At 43.1% G+C, this 15,127-nt stretch overlaps 1 protein-coding gene across 1 annotated transcript; it reads left to right on the top strand.

Annotated features, from left to right (window-relative positions):
* The first annotated feature begins 863 nt into the window (after window positions 1-863).
* cyp27a1.1 (cytochrome P450, family 27, subfamily A, polypeptide 1.1) lies at window positions 864-13,905 on the top strand. Its single transcript, XM_079518235.1, has 10 exons — window positions 864-1,302; window positions 2,751-2,932; window positions 5,329-5,528; window positions 5,885-5,944; window positions 6,530-6,667; window positions 7,854-8,017; window positions 8,650-8,816; window positions 9,926-10,007; window positions 10,632-10,832; window positions 12,939-13,905. The coding sequence occupies exons 1-10, from the start codon at window positions 1,036-1,038 to the stop codon at window positions 13,068-13,070; spliced, it is 1,593 nt and encodes a 530-aa protein (XP_079374361.1). The 5' UTR covers window positions 864-1,035; the 3' UTR covers window positions 13,071-13,905.
* Window positions 13,906-15,127: the final 1,222 nt, after the last annotated feature.

The following is a 15,127-nucleotide window of genomic DNA, read 5'->3' as shown; positions in this document are numbered from 1 at the left end:
GTCGTCTTACGGGGCAGCACACATAAACCTAACCTTAACCCATGTCTAACCAATGACTAGCCCGTCTCCGGACCCCCCGGGTTGAGCTCCTTTGGACCCCTACCCCGTAGGGTCCGGTATCACCGGCTTCAAGCGACATGGGATGCAATCTGACTTCCCCTTCTCCGACGGATCTCTGCGCTGTGGGTGTCACGCTGACATATTCCAAAAGAAGCATATGAACGCTATAGGAGACAACGAACCCTCTGACCCCCCCCGCGAACGGCTCAGAAGCCGTTAAGTATTTTTAATGTTTGTACGACCGTTTTGGCAGCTCTCTTCCTTCCTTCCTTGACTTCCTTATTGACGTCCTATTGTACCGCCTCCATCACCGTGGCTGGCTACCTGCGACAGAGGCAGGAACGCGCAGATAGCCAGTTCCGGCGCTCTGTCGCAGGTAGCCAGCCACGGTGATGGAGGCGGTACAATAGGATGTCAATAAGGAAGTCAAGGAAGGAAGGAAGGAAGAGAGCTGCCAAAACGGTCGTACGCGGGGGGGGTCAGAGGGTTCGTTGTCTCCTATAGCGTTCATATGCTTCTTTTGGAATATGTCAGCGTGACACCCACAGCGCAGAGATCCGTCGGAGAAGGGGAAGTCAGATTGCATCCCATGTCGCTTGAAGTCGATGATAAGGAACCCTACGTAAAGTCATCAAAATGTCAGAAACTTTAACGTAGGGTTCCGAAAGGAGCTAACCAATGACTAGTCTAGTCTAAACTAAGTATGCACCCCCTTAACTGCAGTTTAATAATTGGCTTTGGCTTTATTTTAATCCTCTCTGTTCTGACAGCGATGGATTAAATAGGGATCCAAATGTGGAAAAAGCACAGCTGCTTTATGGAGTCAGGGCTTTGTTTTTGTCCCACTGCTAGGCTGGAGGGGTTGGTTAGGGTTAAACTTTCCCTCCAGACAAGGCTCCTCCCCACCGTGCATAGCTCTGGGACTCTGTGGCGGTGCTGTTGTGTGTGTTTGCCATTCCTCCTGCTGCCTCCGTCATGGCTGCACAGATGGCCCAGCGCGCAGTGCAGCGGAGCAGTCACTGGTTACTGCCCATATGCCCTGCTGCTGCCTCTGCTTTGGTCTGCTCCCGGGGGGCTGGAGGCACCACCACCTCTACCGGCTCCACTTCGTCTTCAGTGGCGGCACTCTCTGGCTCCCGGCCCAAGCTTCGGACGCTGGAGGACCTCCCACGCGTCACCCCCTGGAAGATGTTGTATAACTTGGTGTTTCGGGGCTACCTCAACCGAATGCATGAGCTACAGGTACCGTATGTTAACTTGGCGTTGCATTTATTTGTGTACCTCAAATAAATTATTATTGTTATTAGGCTACTTTATTATTATTAATGGAGAAGAAATTAGACAAGATGTAACAAACTGTACCAAAAGGCAACTAAGACATTGAAAAGACTCAGCCAGTACATGGACTACTTACTGTACAGTGTACATGGTCATTGTGAGTGGCAAGGACCCAAGTTTGAACCCGACTCCGGTCAACCCGACTCCGGTCATGTCTTGCATGTTTTCCATCTCTGACCCGTCTCTCTTCTACACTCTAATTAAAAGTACTACATGGCTGTTTCTACAATATAGACAAGTTACACAATTATGTGTCTGTAAGTAAGAGGATTATGTGTAACTTGTAGTACTGTGTGTGCATGTAATTCAATCTGTGTGCTTTGTATGAGTCCTGAGTGCAGGTATTACATAATGGAATTGGGGTTGTGCTGCTGCCTGCTGGGGCCCCAAGAGTAGCAAGCAAAGGCCAGATTCTGTCGCTGCCTCCTCCCTACACAGACGGAAGCAATGTATGGTGGAGCAGGAGGGGCCATCTAGAGCAGCTCTCCGACCAGCCAGTGTCCCCAGAAGGTCCCACGGCCTCTACCCTTGTAGTTGTTTTGTTTTTCCTGAGTGGATGATAAATTGCACCCATAGACAGCTCACCCAGCTTAGGTCATGTCTTTAAATGGAAATGAAAACAAAGTCATAACCTTTTCTTTTTTTGGATTGATTCATTTAATGGCCACAGTGTGCTGTATGATCCTCGGATGATATTGGGTTCCACACTAAAGATTTATTCTCTAAAATCAAGATTTCCTCTTGCGTTATTCAAAATCTGGGTATGTTTTTTGTACTGTGCTTTAGAAATCCCTGGTTTTATCCGTTTAATCAAGAGATATTCAACATTTCATTGCTGTGCTATTGTAAGATAAAGGGTGTCCCTTTTAGAGAATCCCATTTAGTGGAACGGCAACCATGAATAAATGGAAATGGACCGGTTTGGCCGGGCTTGGATTACCTTTGTTGCTACAGCAACACCCCTGATGACAACCAGTCCCAGCTGACCCACAGGAAAGGAGTGTTGTTGTTCAAATTTAAACGGCTCTGGCACAGGAAATACTTAACAGGCATTAGCACTCACAATAACACATTGTTAATGATTTTATCAAGACAAGCACTTTATCCGGGCAAATGCTAGCCTGGGATTGTAATGCTTGTTTTATCCTTAGTTGCACACCGGTGTCGCGTGTCACAAATAGCAGATCTACGAGCTCACACCATGTCACATACATTGCTATGTGAACTTGTAGATCCGCTAAACCAGGCAGAGTATAATTCAGGCTTGTAGGCCACTGGACGGCTGCTAATATCCATAAATGCCAAGTTTCTCTGTGGGCCCATCTGTCTCACACTTTCCTCAACATCCACAGGTATACGAGAAGCAGATCTATGGGCCTATATACAGAGGTGGACTTAAATCAATTCAACTGTGCAGCGCAGAGCTAGTGGAGGAAGTCCTGAGGCAGGAGGGCAAGTTCCCCAGCCGAGGAGACATGTCTCTATGGACGGAGTTCCGTGATATGAATGGACTCGGCTATGGACCCTTCACAGAGTAAGAACTTCACACATCTGAGGAGCTAGTATTCTGTTTCTTTGCAAACTACTAAAAACCTGGGCAAAATATGAGCAGTTGAGGATGACTGCGATTGGCTCCGAGGTCCTGCTACTGTACGTTTCCAATACTTGTGCAGGGCTACTACCACTAGCCATTATTTTCCCAGTGACTATTCGATTTATGTCGATTACTTTTCCAAATAACCGAGAAGCGTGTTTTCTTTGATAATTTGTTTTCGTTTTTATGTCTCAAAGAACTTTATTGACTAAAACCACTTAAACCCTAATTCCTCCAGACTAACAGTGTTGCAAAAAAATAATAATCAGAGAATTGCAGATCTACCAGATCACACTGCAACACGTTGTGAGCTTGTAGATTGGCTATTTTCAAATTAACTTGCACGCCCCAAAATCGCCTAAAACAAATGATCAATTCTCAATAATTGTGTATAATCAGTTAGTTCAATTAACTGTTGCACCTCTAATTCTGTGCTACTGTATCTTCAGTAGCCTTTGAGGGCAAAGTCCAGTCATGTGAGTCAATGGTTAATGTAGAGTTAAAGGTGTTTGCTGGGAACTTTGTGAGACTGGACAGGTGCAGTCTCACAGCGTGACAGTCTACCTCCTAGTACGTGTCTTTGTGAGACTGGACAGGTGCAGTCTCACAGCGTGACAGTCTACCCCCTAGTACGTGTCTTTGTGAGACTGGACAGGTGCAGTCTCACAGCGTGACAGTCTACCCCCTAGTACGTGTCTTTGTGAGACTGGACAGGTGCAGTCTCACAGCGTGACAGTCTACCCCCTAGTACGTGTCTTTTACGAGGACACTGACTGAACCTGTATAAAGGCAACTGAACTTCAGTTGTGAGTGCAGCTCTCACAATTAGGCGTCAGTTGAAATGTGATTTATTGATTGATTGCACCCACAAGTGTCTGCGTGTTTCTGATGAAGAGTAGCATGTACTGCATGCCGTTTTCTTCCTGCTTCTGTCAGTCATGGTGCTTTCTGCTAAGTTGGGTTTTTGGACGTGTGTTTTCCCTCCTCATTGGAAATTATTTTTCTGCAAACTACCCACGTATTGAGGAACATTTCATAATAAGAATAACAAATAGAGGGGGGGTGTCATCTGTGCCCATACCCGAGTCGGGGTTGACAAAAGGGCCTTTCTGTGTGGAGTTTGCATGTTCTCCCCGTGTCCCCTGAGGGTAGGTACCCTCACAAAAAACTGGTCTCTAAACTACCTCCCCCTGTCCAGCCGGGGCGACCTTCGTTCCTACTCTCACCGGCTATAATGGTCATGAAGTATGGGTCATGACCGAATGAATACGTTTGTGGATATAAGCAGCCGAGACGAGATTTCTCAGAACGCTGGCTGGCCTCCCTCTAAGATAGGGTGAGAAGTTCAGTCATCTGTGACTGTGAGAGACTCTTCTTAAGTAGAGCCACTGCTCCTTTACTTAAAATGGAGCCAGCTATGGTGGTTCGGGCATCTGGTACAGTTGCCTCCTGAGTCCTGACCAGACGGGGGGGATTATATCTCCCCACTGGCCTTGGAACGCTTCGGCATCCCCCAGGCTGACATGGCTAATGTTGCCCGGGAAAGGGAAATAAAAGTCTGGAGCTCTCTGCTGGAACTGTTGCCCCCACGACCCGACCCGACCCGGATAAGCAGTTGAAGATGGATGGGTAATAGACAGAGTTCTGCAGTCTCTTGTGCAAATAAAATACATAATGTATCAAATAGCAGCAAAATGCAAATATGCATAACAGGTATAGGAATGCGAGTGTATCTATTATTCTACACATACCGGTATACAAAGTGATAGTGACATTGTTGGGAGCATGTATGACGATGGCCGCCTGACTGTGGAAACTGTCTCTTTGTTTGGCATATGATACTGCGGTGTCACCTGTCTACCTGATAGCAGCGTGCCGTGAACAAGTTTAGTTGTCCCTGGGGTGGTGGTGAGTGTCTCTGATGTTCCACTTAGACGTGGATATACTTCTGTGTTCTGAGCCAAGTCCCACCCCACACTGTCTGACAAATGAGAACACCAGCCGTACTATACATTTTTGTTCAGTGTGGGAGGTCCTTCTTGACAGTATTTTGAAATGGCATTTCCATTGTATTTGTAATTAAATAGGCGGGTAGGTGATAAACAAATTATCACCTGGCGGCTGGCACTTACCGTTGCTCTCACATCCAACCTTGAAAAGGCTGCATCGGATACGCTGAAGCGTACTGAAAGCATATGAAATGTTTGAGGAGTATAAATGTTTTATACACACTTGTATGCATTATGAATGAACCCCTACACCAGCATTAAAATGAAAAATGAAAACCTTAAGTTTGAAATTGTGATTTATTTTTCGAACCTTCCTGTGTGGGCCAGGGAGGGTGAGAAGTGGTACAACCTGAGAACGATGCTCAACAAGCGCATGCTGCATCCCAAAGACTCGCTCCAGTATGGAGAGGTGATCAACGAGGTGGTCACCGATCTGATCAAGAGGATCTGCCACCTGCGCCAGGGCAGCCCCACCGGAGACCTGGTAACCAACCTGTCCAATGAGCTCTACCGATTCTCCCTGGAGGGTAGGTGGGAAAACCTCCCAACTCAGCAGTGGTGGAAAGTAACTAAGAACATTTACTCATTTAAGTACAATGAGGTATTTGTGCTGTACTTTTCTAATTTCTAGTGTTAACTTCTATTCCACTACATTTCAGAGGCAAATATTGTACTTTTACTCCACTACATTTATTTGAAAACTTTAGTTACTTTGTAGATTTGGAACATTATTAGAAAACATACATTACCCACTTCAGCCCTATACATTTTGGATATTTGAAAATAGCCGATCTACAAGCTCACAATGTGTCGCGATGCAACGCATTGTGAAAATAAGTGACAGTTGCAGCCTTATGTAAAGATGTTTGCCTCTTTCCCTCAGGTATCTCTTCCATCCTGTTTGAGTCACGACTCGGCTGTCTGGAGCAGGAGATCCCTGCAGGTACACAGTGTTGATTTTGTTGACTAAAACTGACGAAAAATTTGTGGGCTACCTTTTTTCACTGATGAGAACTAAATAAAAACTAAGCTATAATGATTAAAACTAAGACTAAATATATTGTCAATTTCATCAACAAAAACAAAAACTAGATTAAAATGTCAGGGAGGGACTAGTATAGTGGAGAAGTGATCCAGTAGAACTAAAAGACAAGTCATTTTATGTTTGGTTGTGCTTGGGTGTTGCACTCTGAATATAGCAGATCTACAAGCCCACAATTCATCACACTGAAATGTGTTGCAGTGTGCGCCCCTCAAAAATCACGCCCGTGTGAAGTGAGGGGCGCTCTTATCACACGTCGTCATACATCATCTCATTCTGACCAATCCCAATTTGCGTCTTCACTTTGTATTCAATGTTTGTGTTGGTACGTACACATGTTTGTGTTCACACAAACCCTCAAAGCCGCACATAGGAGGGGCCAGCGCCCCTCAAAATTTTCAGATGACTAAAATACGACAAACTATTCTATTCAAAAGACTGTGGCTAAAACTAAATCAGAATTTGCTGTCCAAATCAACCCTGCAGGTACACAGGACTTCATTGACTCCATAGCTCAGATGTTCATCAACTCCACGGCTGTCATGGTGTCGCCCAAGTGGACGCGCAGCCTCCTTCCCTTCTGGGGCCGCTACCTCGCCGCCTGGGAGGGCATCTTCAAATTTGGTACGTTTCCACAGGCACTTGTGACAGGCAGGAATAGTTCCAAGTTACTACATGCCACAGGAATAGTTATGAGCATCGTGCCTGTCACAGACATGCGCAGAGCAAGTTCAGTCAGGAAACTCAGTGCAACTCTTGCTGCCGACCATTAATTGGGTCGCCTCAGCATCACGTTCTCATTCACATGATTCACTTCATCCAATCACACACTCATCATTCCATCTCCATACCAGATATGTAAACTGGAAGTTTGCACTGCTCAATCTGCTTGCTTGTTTGCTGCTGCACACACTGATACTGCTGCGCTGCTGTCTGCTTAAACCTTTGCTGCTCACCCTCCTCGATCCACCCCAGCTATCACCTGTCGTTTTGTATCTGCTGTTTACGTACGGGGGATTCGGAGTCCCTATGGTTGGGACTGATGCCCTTGATCTGAGTACCTAAAAAGCAGATCCAATTCATCGCCAAACCATAACAAATATATTGCTCATTCATTCATGAGTTGTCCTGACTGAACTAAGTTACTACATCCCACTACACAAACCGATGTGAACACCATGCACAGTTTTTAAGTTGCTTGATTCAGTATTTAGATATTTGATATTCATTTTAGCTGCCCCCTTCTTCTTATACAAACCCATTGTAACTTCAACCTCCATTTTAACCATGATAGATTCATCTCTTTTCGGGTCACTCATACTGCCGTCCTAATACGTGAGGTGCCCGTGTTTTTTTAATTACTTTTTTCACGTACTTTTAATATTTATTTGATTGATTATTCTATCCCTGACGCTTTAGATTTAAAAAAAAAAAAAGAGAGATATAAGATACAAGATATAGCCCTAAAGGTCTTCTTTGAACAGCAATGTCTGTGTTCACCCACCTATGTGACTCATGTGTGACTCATGAGTACCAGTAGGGGCGCTGTCGTGCCAGAAACAGAGAGAGAGAGATAGTGTTGCACTGTTGCCTGCTAATGAGAGAGAGAGGGGGGGGGGGTGTAAGGGGGGGAGTTGCACCACTCAGTTCACACGGGTGTGATTTTTCATCTCATTTTGGATTTGGCACTACTTTAAGTATGTACTGTAGCACCTCTCAAAACAAGTTGCACGGTGCTTTACGGTAACAAACTGTGGATAGATGAAATAACGTGACAAATAAACATCTTCCCTTTCTGGACTTCTTGTAGCGGGGCATTTGGTTGATAAGAAGATAGAGGCCATTGAGCAGCGCATGATGAAGAACCAGGAAGTGGAGGGGGAATACCTCACATACCTGCTGTCAAACACACAGCTGAGCCACAAAGAGGTGCACAGCAGTGTCACTGAGCTGCTGTTGGCTGGCGTGGACACGGTGAGTGAATTCTTCATTTTATAAACATTTTACCACTGTAAATGCTGATGGAATCCCCATTAGTTAGGTCAAACTAGAGTGTTTTCATTATTCTGAATCCATTGCAAGCATTCATTTTGCACGAAAAAAGAAATGGCCATAGCCGTCATCACAAATGTGATGAGGTCTGCACAAGTGGCTATGGCCGAATTTGCCCAAGGAGTGTTTTTCATGCATAATGCTTGCAATGGATTCAGAATCATGAAAACCCCCTAGTTTGACACGTCACATGCTACTTAAAGCATAATGACATTTCGGAAATTTTGCCTTATATATTAATGGTACCCCAACTTTAAACAGCTGTCACAAAGTACAAAAGTATTGGCATCAAAAAGTACCAAAAGTACTCATTATGCAGAATGTCCCATTTTAAGATTTCAAATGTATATAAAAACTTTTGAAAATAGCAGATCTACAAACTCACAATGTGTCGCATGGCGACACATTGTGAGCTTTTAGGTTGGCTATTTTCAAATGGCCGAAATGAAGTTGTCAATGTATGTTTTGTAATAATATTCAAAATCTACATCCACTACATCCACAGCATGCATCTGTTTATTCCATGGCCTTGCCTTTATTGTCATTCGCTGCAGACATCCAACACCATGATGTGGACATTGTACCTGTTGTCCACATACCCTGAAGTACAGGCCACCCTTTATGAGGAAGTGTCCAAACGTGTCCCAGGTGACCAGATCCCCTCTGCTCAGGACGTTACCCAAATGCCCTATCTAAAGGCTGTTATCAAGGAAGTACTGAGGTGAGAGCCAACTTGCTGTGACGGTGTTGCATGGCGAAAATAGAGTGACAGGCTCACAGTGCGTCACTAACATGTGAGATTATAGACCTGCTGTTTTCAGCACGCAACACAACACCGTCGTATGACAAAGTATAAATCATGTTTGACTGAGTGAGTAGAAAATGTCTATTTACTGTGGTTTGACCCCCAATATGGCTACTAAACATGTATGCATTTGCAGTATTTGGGCTTCCCAGTGGTGGCTCAACAAGATAATTAATCAAACACATAATCGCAACAGTCTGGATTTTGTTCTGTCTCAAGGACCTGTGATGCTTGTCTATCCTTATGTTCTTCTCCTAGTCAAAGTAAAGCAGAACTAATCGTATGCACATTTATTGTCTTTCCATGGGAGGTCTTTGCATTCCCTGTAAATTCTTCACAGTGTATTAACCCTTCTGGGCATTTTCTGTCATTATAATCTGTATATGTACTGTATTGTATCTGTGCTGATAAACAAAGCCAATTTAAGTTTATCTAAGGTAAACTAAGTTCTAGTAACTCAGCTATCTATAAGGTAAACTTAACTCAAACTTTATTTATAAAGCACATTTACAACAACCGAGATCGTTCAAAGTGCTGTACAAGTGTACATGGTCAATTACAAACAAACGGGAAATATAGAGTAAAACAAGAAGAGTGGCCCGGCGGCTAGTGTAGCGGTCCGGGTACCTAGGCTGCTAAGCCAGCCTGACGGCGTGTCGCAGGTTCGACTCCCGATCCCGACGACCTTTGCCCCATGTCTCCCCCCATCTCTCACCCCATTTACTGTCACCATACTGTGTACACTATCCAATAAAGGCAGAAAAAGCCCCAAAAATATCTTTAAAAAAAACAAACAAGAAGAGTTAAAAGAAATTGCAAGCAAAACAATGCACAACTGGAATACAGAAATGGGGCTAAAAGTCAAACCTGCATTTCAGTAATATACTGTACACAATACATACAGTAGAGGCCAGTGTTTGCACATTCAAATTGAGCTGAATGTCGGGTAGAAAAAAATCAACTGAACTGAATCAGCTCAAACCAAACCATACCATAATATATACCACCATTGTCTTGCATTGCAGGATATACCCTGTGGTTCCTATGAATGGAAGAGTCATTACAGACAAAGATGTTGTCGTTGGTGGATATTATTTTCCAAAGAAGGTGGGTGTGATATGTAAACGTAGCCACCGACGCACCAACACTGTAAACCTTTTCTTTTTTTGGAGTGGTGCCAACCGCTCCTGTGAGTGACTATGTCTGTATGTCCCTATGTCTGTCTGAGCACGAAACAGCTGCAATTCTGCTGGGTGACCTACAGTGGCACTGTTGAGCAGCATCTCTCACACACACACACACACACATATATAGTAGTAATAATAATAACTGCAAATGATTCAATTGATTCAAGCAATGCATCGCGATTCGGCCATTCGCGATTCTGCATCGATGCAGGATTGGGACATAAGCCTAAATGTAATTATATATATAATATATAATTATAATAATTGTAATACTGTATATATAATTCTAAATACAATATGTTGTCCAGTATATCTGACTAATTACTTTTGTGTGCATTAACTTATAAAAGTGTGATGCATTGTGATGCATCGTAGAATCGATTTGAATAGTTACCTGGTGAATCGTAATCGAATTGAATCGTGAGGGCATTGCCAATGCACACCGCTAATTGCAATTGTCCTGGCAAAATGATTTAACTGATCTCAAATGCAAAGATGAAAAGAAATATTAGACCATCATATTTATTTATTCTGTCTTCTCCAGACTACCTTCACACTGGCTCACTATGCCATCAGCCACGACGAAAAGGTATTCCCAGAGCCGTGGCGGTTCAGGCCTGAGAGGTGGCTGAGAGATGGTCGGCCCAGGCCAAACGGGTTCGCTTCAATCCCGTTCGGCTTCGGGGTCAGGGGTTGTGTTGGCCGCCGGATCGCAGAGCTGGAGATGTATCTGGCCCTGTCTCGAGTGAGTGGCACCTGGTGAAGCCATTTGACACGTTCACCAATACACCCTACTGTATGTCAGTGGTTCTGAAACATTTACATTTCAAGGACCCCTATAACTCTGAGAGTGTACGAAGGTCCCATTTGTACACACTCAGTGTTACATATCTGTAAGGGTCCATTTAGAACACCCTTAAGGAACCCTGGTGGTTCCTAGAGTGCACTTTGAGGTACACTGCACTACAGCACTGGTTCCCAAACTTTTTCGTGTCAAAGACCCCCAAATCAACATTTATTAGGCCACGGACCCCCCTTTGAAAACATATGCCAGTGACCCCGATAAGGGAGGATTTTTACGGCTCTAGCAGTGATTCCGAAACATATTAATTTCATGGACCCCCAGTTTCACACGCATTATGCTACAGACCCCCGAATTAATGGCATTTCTATCTCTGGTACCCCAATTTATAATGTAAAACCACTGTTAATTTAACTCTGAGAGCGTACAAATGGAACCAAATGGACCCGTTGGGGTCCATTTGGTTCCATTTGTACACTCTCTGAGTTACAGACCCATAAGGGTCCATTTGGTTCCTAACTATCTCTAATTGAGCTAGGTACCCCCTGGAACTCCCTCAAGTACCCCTAGGGGTCCCCGGACCCCACTTTGGGGACCACTACAGTATGTAATCACACCCTACCATTAAACCTTATTTAAATGTTGCCGTATACGGTGTTGCATGCCAAAAATAACCTACAAACATAAAATTATGTACATACATACGTACATCTGTTATTCATATAAAATAAAATAAATCCAGAAGTTCTTATATACATTGAAAGAATTTATTATCCAGAAATCCAGCAAAGGTGCCTCATAATTCCTTAAATTGCAGAAAATGTGTGGCTAAATATAGAAATGTAGCTATACAATTCAAGATACTTCGCTCTGTTTGGGTGACGTGGCAGTGTGTATTAGGGCATTAAGCAACTAGTCGACTAGTTTACTAGTCGACTAGTAAATCCACTAGTCGACCTTGCTGGTACTAGTTGACTAGTTGATAAGAAAAAAAAAAGAGAATAAAAGTTTATTTTTATTTTTTTCCCCGATTTTGTAGGCCTCAATATCAGGTAGATTATAGTTATAGTCACCAATGTACACAGTCTTTTTTTTTTTTTTAACACAATAGGTGGTTAAACAACTAGTCGACTAGTAAACTAGGCAACTAGTCAACTAGTAAAAATGACTAGAAGTGAATGCCCTAGTGTGTATGGGTTCCGATTATCTCCTTTATGGGTAATGTAAATGGTCATCTATTCTAGCAACAAAATTCTAATCTTGTGTGGCAGGAGCTTTTTGCGACCACAGGTCGCATTTACTATGAAAACGTGCAATTCCCGTCAGTCAGTCAGTTAGTTAGACAGCACTAGGCATGACCAAATATGGTTATGCCTCATGACATCACGTGACATCATCAGGGATGGAGATGTCATCAATATTGGCCAGCAACTCTACATCTGACCTAAAACCCTAGCTCTGGTCCATAGCCCTAATGCTAATTATACCCTGCCTTAAGGCTATGGAACCGATGGCGTCTAGCTCTCGCATGAAATGCAGACCACTCTCTTCTTTTCTTTACCTACTCACCAATACAAAGACGGGTTGTGTAATTAGAAACCCTACTTTCCTTAGTGGATGCACTGAGCCCCCCCACCACACGTATAAATGCACTTTTTGGCCAGAAAGGGATTGTTTTCACCGGACGGAAAAAGATCTTTCCTATGAGGTTTTTCTCTGGGCAATATCAGTATAGAGGGTGCAGTGGAGTAACTAAAAGTACATATTATACGTGTGGTGGGGGGCTCAGAGTGCGTCCACTAAGGAAAGTAGGCTTTCTAATTACACAACCCGTCTTTGTATTGGTGAGTAGGTTAAACGTTCTTTATATTCCCGCTACAGAAGAGAGGCTGGCTTGATCGTAGCAGGAACTTAAAAATAAGGCAACATCCCTGGGGTAATTCTGTGGATACAGTTAGTATACTTTGGAGCTAGATAGAAGCATCTGTCTCACTGTCTTATAACACAATATAAACTATTTGTACTTAACCTCTGTTTCTTCCCTTACAGATAATCAAGCTATTTGAAATCAAGCCAGACCTCACAATGGGAGAGGTGAAATGCCTCAACCGTATTGTATTAGTAGCCGACAGACAAGTAAACTTTCACTTTCTGGACAGAAGAGAGAAAACTTCCATATGATATTGTTTTTTCTTATGATGGTTGATTCGATTGGGTGTATTTTGTATGAAGGAATATCCTATTTTTTTATGCTAAAAAGAAAAATGCTATGTAGGCCTATCTATTTTTATACTTGGAAATGAAAAGAAAATCAATACCTGAAATTCCAATATTTTTGGCTGGACCAGAACATGATTGTTACATTTTCATTTCGTTTCACAATCGCCAGAACATTTTTCTTTTCTTTTTTTCGCGTGGCTAGAGATTCAGTGCTGGAGCCAGGCTAATTATAGTCAGCATTTGTAGGCAAATCACAAACACACTTATTTCTTAGTCAATAGAACAAACTAATTATTAGTAAAATAACGTCATGGTTGATAAGATGCCAGATATCATTGCTTACACAGTACACCAAGTTACACCGACAAATTAAATGTAATGTTACTAGTAGAGTGTCCAGTCCGTAAAAGTGTTTTGGATTTTATCATTCAAAACTTACTGGAGGCTTAGTTACCTACTATGCTTTAAAAAATACCATTCTTTTAAGTTATTAGGTGTCAGGACTGCCTGGGCAATTCATCTTCAGACAAATTTCACAATATTGTGGTTTGACTTGGTAAAATTACCTTTTTAAGGTCAAATATATACAGGTTTTAGAATTGTATATACAATATTTATATATAAAAATGTCCTCGGCTGATATTCATTGAAAGAAAAGTGATCAAATAGCCCTGCTTTTTGAGTCCAAACAGATCATTGTGCTTTACAATATTATTCTCCACAATTATATTCCAATGTCTCATTTTCATGTTATCTCTTTGCTGGAAAAGTCATGCAGCACTAATAAAATCAGCAATGTGGTGCATTTGAAGACAACCCCTGTTTTTATTATTATTAAGCGCTGGGTGTGTTGGTCCGGTCATGAATTTCAATATAGGGCCCCCTGTCTGCCCAGGTGAGACCCAGGATCCTTTGTAGGCAGAAGATATTGAAGGCCTCTGGACTGTTTATGTGCCTCTGGTAGGGTGTCCAGGTTTCCGACCTGTAGAGCTGCGTCGAGAGGCAGACTGCCTTACACACACAGCTGCTTTAGTGGAGATGGTGAAGTTCTTGTTCTAAAAGACCCTGGACCTTAGCCTTCCAAAGGCAGCAGAGGCCTGCAGGCAGATGCGATCCTAGACGTCATCGTCTGTGCTGTGGTGCAGGATGGTGACAGAGTGCTACTGAGGTAGGTAGGTAGGTGAAGTGAAGGATGGTGGCTAATGAGTGCCCATCGAGGGTGAAGATATAGGCGTGTTTGGCTGGGGAGTAAACTCCTGCACGAGTATTTGTGTTTTTTTTTTAGACCAATGGCACTGTATATGGAGGCGCTTTTTGTGCAAGCTGAAGGGATTCTGGAGAGTGGGCAGGTAGAGCACAGTCGTCGGTGTACTGCAGCTCCAGGATTTGCTGGATACCACAATTTCTGTGTTAGCCGATACCGATACCGAATACCGATACCAGAGAATAATATTTCTAATAATAAAAAAAAAGAAAAGTTGTCAACCCCTTACCCCTGTGTCGGATCGGTGGTTAGACTGGCATATTTGCCGATACCGATATGACTCGATATGACCAAAAAGGGCAGATACCGATACAGTATCGGGACATCTCTAGTGGTTTGGAGGCGACGGATGTTAAAGAGTTTACCATCCGTGGGGTCCAGGTAAACCATGGAACCATGTTAGCATACACAAACATATACACCGAAAATTAAAACATACAGGCATAAAATATATTATGGGCCCAAACAGTCTTTAGTATTTATTGTGAGTACAGCCTGTCTCTCTATCTTTGTGTATGATCTGGTCATTGTTGTTAAAGGAAACTATAAGGAAATAATTAACTATATGTGAAAAAAAAAGAATACTGTAGTTAATTGAAATAAAAATCGAAAGCCCTAGGCCTAGAGAAGAGATAACATCACATGTACAAATGTTTTGAGCCTCCAGTCCAGAGGATTCCCTATAGTCTGCCTTTTTATATTTGTCAGTTACATTGCTTTGAAGCAGTGATATTACACCACATGAGCAGAATGG

Source organism: Electrona antarctica (assembly GCF_951216825.1).
Source record: "Electrona antarctica genome assembly, chromosome: 13".
Classification (NCBI taxonomy): Eukaryota; Metazoa; Chordata; class Actinopteri; order Myctophiformes; family Myctophidae; genus Electrona; species Electrona antarctica.
This window is presented reverse-complemented; position numbering and strand designations above follow the sequence as displayed.